General features: G+C 37.3%; 1 protein-coding gene across 8 annotated transcripts in view; it reads left to right on the top strand.

Moving 5' to 3' along the window:
* CDKAL1 (CDK5 regulatory subunit associated protein 1 like 1) overlaps positions 1-15350 on the top strand; it is a 759164-nt gene that overhangs the window by 240080 nt on the left and 503734 nt on the right. For all 8 annotated transcript variants that reach the window (XM_063632136.1, XM_063632135.1, XM_063632137.1 and 5 more), the window contains one exon: positions 787-907. In XM_063632136.1, coding sequence (XP_063488206.1) covers positions 787-907 — 121 coding nt within the window. The remainder of the gene's footprint in view (positions 1-786; positions 908-15350) is intronic.

The raw sequence follows: 15350 nt of genomic DNA, 5'->3' as shown, positions 1-15350 counted from the left end.
GTTTAAAAAAATCCAGCCCTAAAGTACAATTTTATCTCAGCTTTTCGATTATTTACTTCTTTGATTTGTTGTTTGCTTTGAGCAGATACTTGGTTTTGCTTTTTTTTTTTGTTACTCATTTTTTCTGCAGTGTAATGGCAGGCAGGCCCAGTGCCCAAGCAAACCCTTCCTGCTGCACATGCATATTTGGCATATGCTAGAGAGTATTTATACCTGTAGAAATGATATTTTGAGGGTATTCTGTTTCTCATCTGTGCAAATATAAGCAAAGCAAGTAGGCCCTGAATACAGCTGTTTTTCTCGTTTGGTTTTTTTTTTGTTTTTTTTTTTTTTGAGATGGAATCTCACTGTGTCACCAAGGGTGGAATGCAGTGGTGCCATCTGGGCTCACTGCAAACTCCATCTTCTGGGCTCAAGCTATTCTCCCACCTCAGCCTCCTGAGTAGCTGGGATTACAGGCGCCTGCCAACATACCTGGCTTATTTTTGTATTTTTAGTAGAGATGGAGTTTCACCATGTTGATCAGGCTGGTCTCAAACTCCTGACCTCAGGTGAGCCACCCACCTCGGCCTCCCAAAGTGCTGGGATTACAGGTATGAGCCACTGCACGTGGCTGCTGTTTTTCTTTTTGACAGTATTTCTTAAGTTTAAATGATCACACTTCACTCCTCTATGTTGTTTCCCCTGCTCCCAAAAAGAAGTTAAATGAACATATTTGTTGAAAGCATTAAGTTACAGTGAAGTGTGTGACTCTTGCTAATGTATATTTATGTGCTTGATTTGAAGGTCACTCTGTGAGACTGCTGGGTCAGAAAAAGGATAATGGAAGGCGGCTTGGGGGAGCACGATTGGATTTGCCGAAGATTAGGAAGAATCCACTGATAGAAATCATTTCCATCAATACCGGGTAAGCATCTCTCAAACTTGCTCATAAAATATTCAGTATATTTCATGAATTCAGTTTTTTTTTTCCTGGACATGTGACATAGAAAAGTAGCTGAACATTTTCTTGGGAAAGAAAAATTACAAAATGTGCTTGAATACAGTTTCTTCTGAAATGTTTCCTGTATGTAAACTACACTTATATTTGCAGCAGGGTTTTATAACTTTAGTATTATTCCCATTTTTGGTAATAAGCATGGATTTCATTTCCCAGCTATGCCCTTTTTAAAAATCTTTGAAAAAAAGTAGCACTTTATTTTGTGGAATGATTAAGGCACTTGTCATATTTGACTGTTTTTTTTTTTTCAGTAAAGGTATAGTAAATGTTGCCAAGATACTAACCACGCTTTGATTATTCACTATTTGAGATGCATATTTTAAAATGTTATTCTTCTGAGCTTTAAACTTAAAAGAAGCATCATGACAGAATATTAAGTACTCTTTTAATTTCCACACCTTGATTTAAAGTCCTTGATTATAACTCCTGGTATACTCATTTATACTTTGTTTCATATGCATTTATTGAATTTTTGCATTCTTTAAATTATGAGTCCATCAGAAAAAGAAACATTTTCTGAAAATTTGATGAGTTGAAGGGCTTCTGTTTCTTAATTGACGGGGAGCACCTAATTACCCATACATCTCATTCCCCACAGATTTAAGCTGTTCTGCCCCTTTCTACTTCATCCTCCTTCCCTTTTATTTGAAATTGTTTCCTTCCATTCTGTTCTTTCTTCATGCTCCTTCTCATTGAGAACCGGTGAACAGCTTCCTTGTCCACCATCTGCCTGTTTCTCCGAATCCAGTGGCTTTACTTCCTCCAGAACAGTGGCGGTTGTGTTGTCACTAGCCCTCTTTTCTGTATTCTCACCACTTTCTGGTTTAACCTCCACACTGCTGTCAAAGACTAGAGAAGGTTGACCAAAGTCATTTGGTTTTTCCCAAAAAGCGCCATGGCATAGCATTCCGTGACTTGGTGAATTTGTTGTGGACCAGCATCTGGCCTTCAGCGTTGAAGATTCAGAAACCCAAACTCATCAAGCTCAGAAACTAGGAATTAAAGCAGAATTTAACAGTGAGAAGTATATAGTTGTCACTTGACTGGAGTACCTCACATATTCTGTCTGTCTGTCTAGCCTGAGCCGAATTATAAACACAAGGCTGTTTGCTTTCCCCTTCGTCAGTTCTTCTTTCTCCTTCATTCAAACATTATAACTTTCCCGCAACTCTTGATTATCCTATTTAAAATTACAAACTTTCTAACATTCCTTCTCTTTTTTTCAGTTGTCTTGTTTGCCTCTGTAATTTTAATTGGCATTGAAATATATAAATGGTCATTTATTTGTATTTTAATTATCTGTCCTCACTGGCGTTTACGCTCCATGGGGGCAGGGCCTTTTTGATTGTGTTATTTACCACTCTATCCCCAGTGAGTAGAAAATTATACACAGTAGGGATTTAATGCATATTTATTTATTGAATGAATGAATGATTAAGTTATAAAATTTGACAGTTTAGTGGGACTGTGCTAAATTATCATCATGGTACTGATTGCCTTGCAAATTCGACAATAATATTTGGAGTTTGCTGGCTGATCATACTTTCTCCTGAAAAATGCAGATTTTATTTTTATTTATTTATTTATTTATTTATTTATTTATTTATTTATTTATTTTTTGAGGTGGAGTCTCCGTCTGTTGCCTAGGCTGGAGTGCAATGGCGTGATCTCGGCTCACTGCAACCTCCACCTGGTTCAAGTGATTCTCCAGTCTCAGCCTCCCGAGTAACTGGGATTGCAGGTGCACACTGCCATGCCCGGATAATTTTTTCCACTTTAGTAGAGACAGAGTTTCACCGTGTTGCCCACGCTAGTCTCAAACTCCTAAACTCAGGCAATCCACTTGCCTTGGCCTTCCAAAATGTTGGGATTACAGGCATGAGCCGCTGCACCCGGCTGAAAAATGCCAGTTTTGTGTGTGCGTTTATGTGGGGCTTTTGGCTAGACACATTCCTTTAAAACATTAGTATTTCAGGGTCTGTCAAACTCTGTTAGATTAGGATCCATTAGGTCTCTGCATGGTAACTTTCCAGGTATGTATTTGGCCTACTGAGTGTCTGTTTTTAACTGTTTATTTTTCTAGTCCCTATGTTCTTCTTCATTTTGTCACTCCCTACTTCACACCCCAGCATTCAGTCTTCCTGAACAACTTGAAATTCTCAAAACTCCAGATTCTTCTCTGTCTTGACTGCAGGCCTCCCCGTAGGCTGAAGGGTTTTCCTGGCATGTCTGTCCTTCCCCGTTCACCTCATGGGTGAGCCTCCTGCACTCAGCTATGTGCTCCTTTCTTGGGATGGCTGCTTCTTTCTCCCTCCACAACCAGGCTAAATCTATCCCTCCCTCTAATTTGTGTCCACAACATTCCCTATGTATCCTGATTATGGCACTTTACACACTGTGTCATTTGTATCTTCCAGTACAATGTAAGCTCCTTGGGGGCTGAATGTGTTTCAGTTGTCATTACATTATTATCTTTGAGTTCAGTGTTTAGTACAAAGTGAGTACAGTTGTCCCTCGGTATCTGCAGGGGATTAGTTCCAGGACCTCCTCAGATACAAAATCTATGCATACTCAAGTACCTCATATAAAATGGTATAGTATTGGCTGGGCGTGGTGGCTCACACTTGTAATCCCAGCCCTTTGGGAGGCCAAGGTGGATGGATCATGAGGGCAGGAGATCGAGACCATCCTGGCCAACAAGGTGAAACCCCGACTCTACTAAAAATACAAAAATTAGCTGGGCATGGCAGCACGTGCCTGTAATCCCAGCTACTCGGGAAGCTGAGTCAGGGGAATCGCTTGAACCTGGGAGACGGAGGTTGCGGTGAGCCGAGATCGTGCCACTAAACTCCAGCCTGGAGACAGAGCTAGACTCCGTCTCAAAAAAAAAAAAAAAAAAATGTGTAGTATTTGCATATAACCCACTGACTTTTTCCCATATACTTTAAATCATCTCTAGATTACTAATAATACCTAATACAATAGAAATGCTACCTAAATAGTTGTTATACTGTATTTTAAAAATTTGGCTTCTTTTAATTATTGCATTATTTTTAAGTGTTTTCTTTTTTTCTTCCAAATATTTTCTTTTTTTTTTTTTTTTTGAGACAGAGTCTCACTCTGTCACCCAGGCTGGAGTGCAGTGGCGTGATCTCGGCTCACTGCAACCTCCGCCTCCTGGGTTCAAGCAATTCTTCTGCCTCAGCCTCCCAAGTAGCTGGGACTACAGGCACCTGCCACCATGCCTGGCTAATTTTTTGTATTTTTGGTAGAGATGGGGTTTCACCATATTGGCTAGGCTGGTCTCGAACTCCTGACCTTGCGATCCACGCACCTCGGCCTCTCAAAGTGCTGGGATTACAGGCATGAGCCACTGCACCTGGCCCCAAATATTTTTAATCCATGATTGGTTCAATCTGTAGATGTGGCACACACATGGATACAGAGGGCTGACTGCACTTAATAAATATTTGTTGGGTAAATGTTTTATAAGTTATGAGTTTTTGTTGCTGTACATTAATTAAAAATTAATTTTAAAAATATTTAAAATTTTTTTAATGTTTACAATTTTAAATTTTAAAAATTTGCTTTAGGTAACCATTTTCAATAGCCTTTAGGTAAAATTTTTTATGTATATTATTTAATTTTCCCTCATGTAGACTTAATGTTTTCTTCAAATGGGCCTGCACTTTAAAAGATTGAAAGCTCACTGGATTTGGCATCACTCTCATCCTCTTGTATCCCTCACATTAGAGTAGAGTGTTGATCTTGGTACATTAGCAAATAATGCTTTTGATATTAAGAAAATTTAATCCATATTGTCCCAGAATGAGAAATGGGTTTCTAATTTTCTCAGACTGCTAATCATCTTCCTGAATCGGTTGCAGCCTTATCACTTGCTCTCACATGAAAGCATTCCCATACGTATTTGTCCACACTATCATTCTACAACATATTAGCTTGGATTTCTTTCTTTTTTTTTTTTTTTTTTTTTTTTTTGAGATGGAGTCTTGCTGTGTTGCCCAGGCTGGAGTACAGTGGCACGATCTCGGCTCACTGCAACCTCTGCCTCCTGGGTTCAATTGATTTTTCTGCCTCAGCCTCCTGAGTAGCTGGGACTACAGGCACACACCACCACACCTGGCTAATTTTTGTATTTTTAATAGAGACGGGGTTTCACTATGTTGGCCAGGCTGGTCTTGAACTCCTGACCTTGTGATCCACCCATCTTGGCCTCCCAAAGTGCTGGGATTACAGGTGTGAGCCACTGTGCCCAGCCAGATTTCATTTTTTTCATGCTGGTGGAGCTCGTTGCTTTTTTTTTCACTTACTTTTAAATGTTTTAAAATGATTATACTCATAATTATTTTTCAATAGAAAATGAGCCTTCTCAGTAAAATCCTAACACTTTTCAAAATTTTATTGCTTCCAAATTAAATATGTTGATCTGACTTTCCATAAATTTTTCATTTTTCATTTAGGAAAAGGGTCACATTTGTAGCAACTTTTATTATATGTATTAGTAAATTACTGAAGTTACTGTTAGAACCATTAGACTTTGCAAAGTTGTTATGCCTTGTTATATTTCTAACTTAAAATATAAAAGTATGGCTAGGTGCGGTGGATCATGCCTGTAATCCCAGCACTTCGGGAGGTCAAGGCAGGTGGATCACCTGAGGTCAGTAGTTTGAAACCAGCCTGGCCAACATGGTGAAACCCTGTCTCTACTAAAAATACAAAAATTAGCTGGACGTGGTGGTGCGTGCCTGTAATCCCAGCTACTCGGGAGGCTGAGGCAGGAGAATTGCTTGAACCCAGGGAGTGGAGGTTGCAGTGAGCTGAGATCACACCACTGCACTCCAGCCTGGGCGACAGAGTGAGATTTCATCTCTAAATAAATAAAATAAAACAAAACAAAACATAAAAGTACATCAGTTGCTTTAGCCGAGGAAGAAGTTGAAAATTTCAGATTGTATAAATTTTGGATGGGCACAGCAGGATACAGTGTGTGTGGATATTTATGTAGAATGTTTTAAAAAGTCAACCAAATGTTATAGTCAGTATCATAGGAAGTCAACATGTGCATGAATGGAAGAAATAAGCTAAAGTTGAAAAGCTCAGTTTTTGTCAGATCTCCCATTTGTGTGACTCCCTTATTTTTTCTTGTCTTTTTTTTTTTGAGATGGAGTCTCGCACTGTTGCCCAGGCCAGAGTGCAGTGGCGTGATCTCAGCTCACTGCAAGCTCTGCCTCCCGGGTTCAAGCGATTCTCCTGCCTCAGCCTCCTGAGTAGCTGGGACTTTAGGCGCCCACCACCACGCCCGGCTAATTTTTTGTATTTTTAGTGGAGACGGGGTTTCACCGTATTAACCAGGATGGTCTCGATCTCCTGACCTTGTGATCTGCCTGCCTCGGCCTCCCAGTGTGCTGGAATTACAGGTGAGCCACCGCGCCCGGCGTTGACTCCCTTATTTTTTTCTAGCAATGGGAATAGAGTGTGGAGACGGGTAGGAGCTAGTGTAGGGGACAAAAGTAAAAAATTGGAAATTGTGGCATGAAGGACATCTGTGCTTTATTTTACCTTCTCTGACCCTGTGAAAGTCATCCTTTTTGACAGCTCCTTGGCAATTTTTGTCTTCCAAAGCCAAGAGTTAGATGCTGCTTAACAGTTCTTATATAAATTATATCATTTTAAGATACTCCTATCAGATTATCCTTAGCTTGAAGGTTTGAAATCCTCCCTCAGGCCAAACACATCTTAGAAAATACTGTCTGACTCTGTGATATTTTACTGATACTTTATCTTTTAAAATTTATCTTGTCTTTCTTGTTCTTTGCCATCAGTCAGACATATGGTGGTAACTCAGAACCTTTAAGGGGAATATAATTTTCTTTGAGATTATATTCTTGAATTTATTATCATTTTAAAAAGTATTTTTTTTCCCCTGTAACACTCTGGCTTTGGGAAAACTAACTCAGATTTTTACACTTTATGTCTGTAATGTACAGAATTTATCAGTTTCTATTCCAGTCCTGGATACGTAGGCTACCTACAAATATTTGAATGGATATTTCAAACTCATTATTTCATTATAACCTGACAACTCAGCTGTCAGGTTATAATAAAAGCAAGTCCTAGTCCACAGTCTCCAATAAGAATTTATGAAGCAAGCTGGCATGGTCTAGCTGTTCTTGTAACATTGGTGGAGTCCTCGTTCTCTCTTTTTGGGTGGTGAAATCCAACCTTGTATGAAAGGTTCACTTGAGCCAGATGAAGCAATATAGTGTCTCACTATAGATAATACATCCTCAGGCAACCAGAATTCCTTACCTAGTGTCTGGAGTGAGAGTGGGTCAGGGACGAAGCCAGAATCACATCTTTAATGGTCTAGGCCAGTGCTAACCAAAGTGTGTTCTGTGGACCAGTTAACTACAGATTGCTGGTCTGTGATGAGTACACAAATAGAGACTTTTAAGGCAGTTTAACATCACTGCAGTGAGTTATAATGCATTTTCACTGTATTTTACACAGATACTGGTTTATAAGAGGTTGGAAATAAAAATACTGCTCTGTCACTATATATAGTTTGAGAAACACTGATTTAGGCTAGTATGTGTTGCAAAATTCTTTACTCTGTTTTGGAAAATATTTTAGCCAATCTACTTATCTTGAGTGTCCCTTCTTTAACTGAGACCCTATTTCGACTGTCTTTTATGCTATTAACTACTTGTGATTAGTAGTTGACCAGTACTTTCAAAAATGGAAACTTATTTACTATGCTAATTAGCAAAGCCTCTAGTATTGACTAAAGATAAAAGATAGCTTAAACATACAGAGCAATCTCCTCTGGAAGGTGGCCTTTCTGATTAAATACTAGCTAAGAGTGTGACTATGCCTAACAGTTGTAGCTTACATCAACTCACACAATTTATATGATGTTCGCTACATTATATTCTTTCAAAAGTAAATTTATAGTTTTCCTAACATGGCTCTCATGAAACTTAAAATCTAGGTATTATAACTGTTATATTTGCACACCCTGAGTACAGAGCTGTGGTTATTATTCGTGTTCTTCTGTAAGCTTTATGGGCGGCAGGAACCTTAATCTTTGTCATGAGCCTAGAATGTGACACCAGCCTATTCTGGAGAAGGTAGTAGAATCTATGATATATTGGAGAGAGCTCTGCACTTGGAGTTTGTAGTCATAGACACTTTATTTTCTAGCTGCATGACTTGAATAAATTAGGTGAGATCTTAGAGATGATGTCTTTTCTGGCATGGGTATAGTGCTACCTACTGAATGTATAGCTTAGCACATTAATACATATTTTCTTTCAAATCTTGATGCTGCTGTATCTTCTACTCTACCGTCATTCTCTGAGTCCCCTTCAACCCTTGATTTCTTTTTATTCTTTCTATTATTTAGGCAAGAAATTTGCTGGGACTAGAATGTGAGGTTACGACTTTATGCTATTCAATGTTGGTTCTTCAATTTCCTATTTCACCTGTTCAGTTTTAAGTGAATGTTTGACAAACAAACAAAAAAAAAATTCATCTTAGCCTCTCCTGTAGCTTTCAGCGCAGTGTCTTTCTCACAGTATTCACTCCAATAAATGTTTGTTAAGTATTTCAGTTGACAGCAGTGTTTCTTGAATGCAGAAAAAATTTTCTGGCTAACCTGGAATATAGTTGTAATTGCTTCTCTTACTATAGATGATTGTTTTGTAGAAAAAAGAATATGATAGTTTGGACTACAAATGAAGTGAAAGTTACATGAAACAATTAAATGTGTGAAATTGAGGCATTTATGGCAATTCTGAACTGCATTTTTACTCTTTTATCCACAAACCAGTTGTCCTGAAATTTGCAGCCTTTTTTATGTCTTCAATGGAATCCCAAAATATCTTATTTTCACTAAAATATTATACAAATGAAATTTTAAAGTAATGTTTATTTCTAGTGCATTATAAGACTATACTTGGGAAAGATCATTCATAGGAACAGTGGATGGCACTATAGGCTCATACCTGCGAAGTAATTATTCTTAAGTTGCAGAACTTTCAAATGCTGGCTTAGTGAATGCTTTTAAAGAGAGCAGCTCAGTCAAAAAGCTTGGACAGTATTAGGAGTTAATGTTATATTTTGTAAACTTTTTAATCATATTTTAAATAAACTTTGAAATGAATGTATATAATTTTCTTAATTACTAGCATAGAGAAATGACTGATTTAAAAAAACCATTGCAAATTCTAGCATATTGTAGGATTCTGTTGCCCTTTCTAAAAAGTACATCTTGCTTATCCGATTTCTAACAAAACTATTTAATTTGAAGAAGGAAAAATGAATTTGGATAAAAAGCAAAAATTTAAAGGTACTCAAATTTAGGCACGCCATTAAAGCAATCTTAGTTTAAAGTTAATTCAGTAGAATGGTCAACACTTTGTTCAGGTTAGTTCATGGAGTGGATATGCATTGATAGAACAATTTAGAGATGCTTTTACAGTTGAGAAAGCTCATTATATTTGTTATCTTTAAAAATCAGCTTATTTATTTCATATGTTTGTTCTTTAAGAAGACCAAAGAGCCCTGCAACTGGACATTGATTTGTTTTTCTGTTTGTTTAATTTTTTGTAGAGACAGGATCTCACTTTGTGTTGTTGCCCAGGTTGGTCCTGAACTCCTGGCTTCAAGCAATCCTCCTTCCTTGGCCTCCCAAAGCTCTGGGATTACAGGTGTGAGCCACCACACCTAGCCCGGACATCGATTTGTTAAACGAATGTAGTTGAACATAAAAAGATGAGTTCATGTGGTATCTGCCCTTGAGAATCCCATTGAACAGAGTTAAACAAGCACAAAATAATTAAGTTATAAGCTCACATTGTATGATGGATTGTTTAGATGAGTTGGAGAGCACGTCCATGGAAAGCAATATTTAGGCTGTGTCTTAAAATATCTTATAAGTGGATTTAAAGGCAATTTAAGCAATGGTGCTTAAAACAAAACCCTTAAGTAGTGGTTATTGTATTGTGAAACAAATATAAAACAAAACCCTTAAGTAGTGGTTATTGTATTGTGAAAAACCATGTCTTACACAGAGAATGATGAGTCACTGTGGTGGTGTTTTGAATAAGGAACTGGTCACAGAAAGGTGGCTTGAGAATGCTTGGGCTCAGATCTTGGTGACACTGAATTTTTCACGGCCACGTTGCCGACCAGAGACCTCCACGGCCAATGATGCCCCCTGACCCAGGCCTCACTTAGCCCTGGGCCTACCACTGGAGGTGTCCTGCCCACTGGGTCCAGCTGTGCTATAGCATTCAGTGGTTCCCAAGCTCTTGTCCCACATCCAAGAAGAATGAGCTTACATTGACAATTAGAAGGGTGAGGATGGGCAGAGAAGAATTTTCTTGAGTGATGGAACAGCTCTCAGTGGACAAGGGATGCAGGGGGTGGTCCCCCACTCCTGTAGTTGGGTGGTTTCTCTCTCTCTCTCTGTGTCTGGGTCTGGGGCTTTTTATGGACTCGGAATGGGGAGTGCATGCTGACTGGTTTGTGAGTATGCAAAAAAGGTTAAAATGAAGGCACCATTCAAAGGTGGGCATGACAGTGTAGAAAACCAATAAGGAAAGGGTAGGTTAAAGTAAAATTGGTGGAAGAGGGGGGATCAATCAGAGGGAAGTGTGCCAAATGAGAAGACAGGTTCTCAATCCGGTCCGTGGTTTTGACTTGTAGCTTGGCTTTCAGGCTTTAAACTGTCTTTGGTTTGAAAGTGAGGTTTCACTGGGGACCCGACACTCTCTGCCTAGGCATTTGTCTGCCTCCTGCTGCTATCGTTGGCATAAGTTATTCAACCTCTCTATAGGTTTCAATTTCCTCATTTATAAAGTGATGATGATAATAATAGTGTTGTGAGAATGAAAAGAGGTCCTAGGTTTAATCAGCACAATGCCTGGCACATAGTATCTGTTCAATATATAGTATTATCAACTTTATTACTATGACAGCTATAAGAAAGCAAACCTCAGGCTTAAGTAGACTGCATTTGCTTAGGGCCACAGAGCTAGTAAGTGGCAGAATTGTGACTTGAACCATATCATCTGACCAGTTTTTTCAATAAACCATAACGTCAGTGGCCTCTAGCCTCATTTTCTGCTCCTGGGTCTGTACTGTAGTTGTTTAGTTAATTGAAAGGAAAGCCAGTTAAGAGCTAAAGTTTGAGACTTATCTAGAAGATAGCCTATTAAATCTGAGAAACATGCTGTACACAGCAGAGTTTTACAGAGAGAATGGGGAGTATGGGGCTAATGTAGTGAGTCTGTCAAGTGGAGGTGGGCTGGGAGGATTTCTGCTGTGTATCTATATTGTATTGTCAGATGACTCCTAAGATGCATCCGTTTTGTCCAATGGAATGGAATTTGAAATTCCTATTATGATTATTTTAAAGGAGGGGACTGCTAAATCATACAGAGATATATGACCATTGTACCTTCCTTTCTTGTCTTTTTTTTTTTTTTTTTTTTCCCCACTTCTACTGGAGCTAAGGTGCATGAAAGTGAGTTGCACTTGGAAGGGCACAGTAGGAGCAGATCATTGGATGTATCCAAAGAGCCGCCATCTGTCAGCTTTCCTGTTGCTTTAAGAAAACTTGTTTTCCAGCCCTATCAAGAGAGAGAAAAAAAAAAAAAACAACCCTGAAACTTGTGTAGCCCAACTTTAATTAAGCATAATTGAATACACATGTGATTGTGGACGAGGGCCTGTCAGTTTTTTCCAATACAAGAATAATATATATCCCATGTTTATTTTTGAAACCACTTTGCTTTTATTTGACTGCATCTCAGCATGGTAGCACCAGTTGTTTTGTTTTTTTCTAACCCTGACAAAGCAGAATGTTTTGTTTGGCTTTTTAAAAAGGCAATAGTGCATGTAGTTAAGACCTCATTTACTTTATCTGATGAAACACTCTCTGAGGGGTGTCTATTTTTTGGTAAATCCACTAAGAAAACTGGGTTTAAAACAAGGTCATTTTTAAAAATACTGGTTTCAGTTTTTAAACAATGTATGTACCTTCGTGATTTGTAGTGTATATTTTTGTGGTTCTTTTTAGGTTAACCTTAAAGTAAGTATTAATCGTGAGATCATGCAGGTTTACAAAGTTCTTTCTCCCTTGTGTAATATGTTTTATGTATTGTTCTGTTACTGCTCTTGCGGAAAACATAAACTTTCTGAAATGGAATTTTTAGTCTGTTCTCCTCCCCCACTTTCTCCTATCTCTGTTATTTTTTTCTCCTATACATCTATATAAATTTATGAGAACAAGATATGCAAGGATGGATTTATTTATTTAGGACCAGGAGCCCCTTGTAACTGGAAGATATCCTCTATCAAGATTGGTGGTCTGTTTTATTCATTGGTTTGTTTTATTCTCTACTCATTCACTCATTTACTCAACAGACATTTGCAGAACATCTCTATGTATCTGAGAATGTACTAAGTGCAATAAAAGAAACAAGACCTAGTAATGTATCACTGCTCTTGGGAGCCTTACAGTCTGGTGTAGTTTAGTTAACTGGGAAATAATTTTGTTTTAGTCTACATGGAATATAATAGTAGTTTTATATGTGTAGGACTTAGAGTTGTGTACCTAGAAGTTCACCACAAATATGGAGAATGTATCGGACTTGTTTCAAATATGATAGCTGAAAATAGGCTCATACAATAATAGTGTACAACATGTGTGTCATGTGAGCCAGTAGCACATTCTTTGGTAATTTGCCACTATTGAGAATTCTGTCACTAGCATCACATATTGTTCTCACTCTGGAATTCAGTCAACCCGGGATCCTTTGAGTGTAGATTTCTGTTCTTACTCCTAAAATTAACGCCCCTAATTTCACTTCCAAAAAAGATTGCAATTGTTAAAGCCCCTTTCTGTCTACTTCAACTTTCTCATTCTGATTTCTACTATTGGGCTTATTTTTAAAATTTTCCTACCTTAATTCTCAGTTATATGCAAAGGAAGAGGCAAAGCAACAAAAATAATGACAAGGTGTCAGTAGCGGCATTGATGTTGACACATTGCACACATCTTGGAAAAAGAGATGTCAAATGCCCATGAGGATGGAGTGTGGTTGAGATTCTGCTGCTGCTGAAAGCAAATTTTCTTGTTGTTTCCATGATGCTGAATAATGGCAACATGATGGTTGGCATAATGAGAGTCTTCTGTATAAGTGAATTGACTTGCACTTAAATATTTTGCAGTTATTTGTCAGTTATTTACCAAATGATTGTTTATCAAATAATTTATCAAATAATTAATTTTCTTAATTTTATTGGAGATTTGTCATCCAAATATTACATTTGGAATATAACTAACATACTTTAATACTCCATTAAGTTTCAATTTGTGTGGTAGATACTCAAGGATAAGTGATGGAAGAAAGAATAATATAGACATTTCAGGGATTTTTTTTTCTAATTTTAAATTTAATTCTTTCAGATATATATATATATATATATATATATATATATATATATCCTAATTCAAAATCCAACTGTGACTGAGACTCATGCATAGAATATTTTCTGATGTACTTTACAAATGCTTATTTGAACAGCATCAGTATGGCTTACCTAATTTCTTCGTTTCTTCTGTTTATCCTAATACTGCTTTGCTTATACATATATATCTTAAAGGTTTCTAAACTTAGACACCTGTAGATCCTAGACAGCTTTAATTGACTGATCTTTTAATGTCTGTATTTTCTGTTCCCTTAACTTGTAGTTTTTTAAAATCCTTCTTTAAATTATTGTTTTGTTCTCTTATTTTTCCATTTCCTGTTATCTGCTTTTTCTTTTGAGCCCACACTTTTGACTTTTATATAAGAATGATGTTTTATTAAAAGCCTCTTTTTTTTGGTATAGTAGGTGAGAAAGAAGTAGTTGAATTTAAATATATCTACTGTAAATATATGGATTTGTCTTTTGTAACACTGCCTTGCCAAGTGTTTGGATAGATGGTAGAGTAGCATGACAGTTCACACCGTGAGCAACAGTTTGATTTAAGCTATTTATTTATGGGCTACACTGCTTAAAATCTCTTGCCAGCTAATGAGAATGATCTGAAGCCTTTTTTTTTTTTGTAAGGGATGGGAAAAAACCCTTTTAATTAGGGATAGACTTTGTAAAATATTTAATAAGTTTCTTTCTTATTTGTAGCCCCATGGCCAAATATCTACTGCCCACACACTTTCTTAATACAAAACTATTCATAGTTAATTAAAAATCTTTTTGGCAGATTCACATATTCATAGACTGTTAGAGCTAGAAAGGATTTTAGAGATTTAAAATCTTTTCATAGATGATAAAATTGAGGCCCCAAGGACTAATGTCCGAAAGTTTGGTGGCCCACAGATTGCACTCACTTTTAGGAGAATAAGGTTCATGACAAACAGAGGTTACTCTCACAGGTGATACACCTTCATCTTTAGGATTTTAGGGGTTGGTGAAAGGATTAGAAAGCAGATTAGATTTTGTTTGTGGCCTGCAAGACATCATAAAAATAATATTTGATGTTAGCTTGTATTGAAATATATATAGGTCAAAATACCAGAAACTGGTATCACTGTGACCAATACTGTTTGGTGGATCAGAGGAAAACAGTGAGATTACCTGTCAAGTGAATTTGATTACATGGGATAAAGAGGCTATTGAGACTTCTGTTTTGGTGTGAGAGCATCTTTGGAAAAATTCTGGACTTCATATCACCTTGTTTTGCTTTCCTTTTCTATTCACTCATTATTTACCTTTCCCATCCACATTTCTGGTTCTACCATTTACCTTCCTTTAATTCCTATAGGTTTGTATGTTTGTATTTCTAGTACCTAATAGTGACTAGCTCATGGGAGCTCTCAATAAAAACGGTTTTATGACTCAGTTTCTAAATGCTAATCATATGTTTTCATTCTAAAGTCTCTTTTGCTGTTTCTTGAGTCTCTATTCCAGCCTTTCTCAGTTCGTGTTTTCTGAGAGAATTAAGCCTAAACATATGTGATTGAGTGTCCTAAGGCATTCATTATATAGTGAATTAACCCTTCTCCTAAGCATCTAGAATGGTATTAGCTGCATACTATCCTTGAAATAATTAAAAAGCAGTCACTCAGATTATTTTCTCAGTGCATAAGTCTCTTGGAATAGTGGTTGAGAAAGGCTGATTTATTCACTTCATCAGATATTCCAAATAACCATGTTAAAGCTTACTTTTCTAAGAAATGCCATCGTTGATTGACTTCATTTTAATTGTTCTTTTACTTCACGTTTTCTTAGTACATAGACTTAGTTTTTACTAAGG

Source organism: Symphalangus syndactylus, chromosome 23, assembly GCF_028878055.3.
Source record: "Symphalangus syndactylus isolate Jambi chromosome 23, NHGRI_mSymSyn1-v2.1_pri, whole genome shotgun sequence".
NCBI classification, from domain to species: Eukaryota; Metazoa; Chordata; class Mammalia; order Primates; family Hylobatidae; genus Symphalangus; species Symphalangus syndactylus.
The sequence above is the reverse complement of the archived record's forward strand: the minus strand, read 5'-3'. Positions and strand labels throughout refer to the sequence as shown.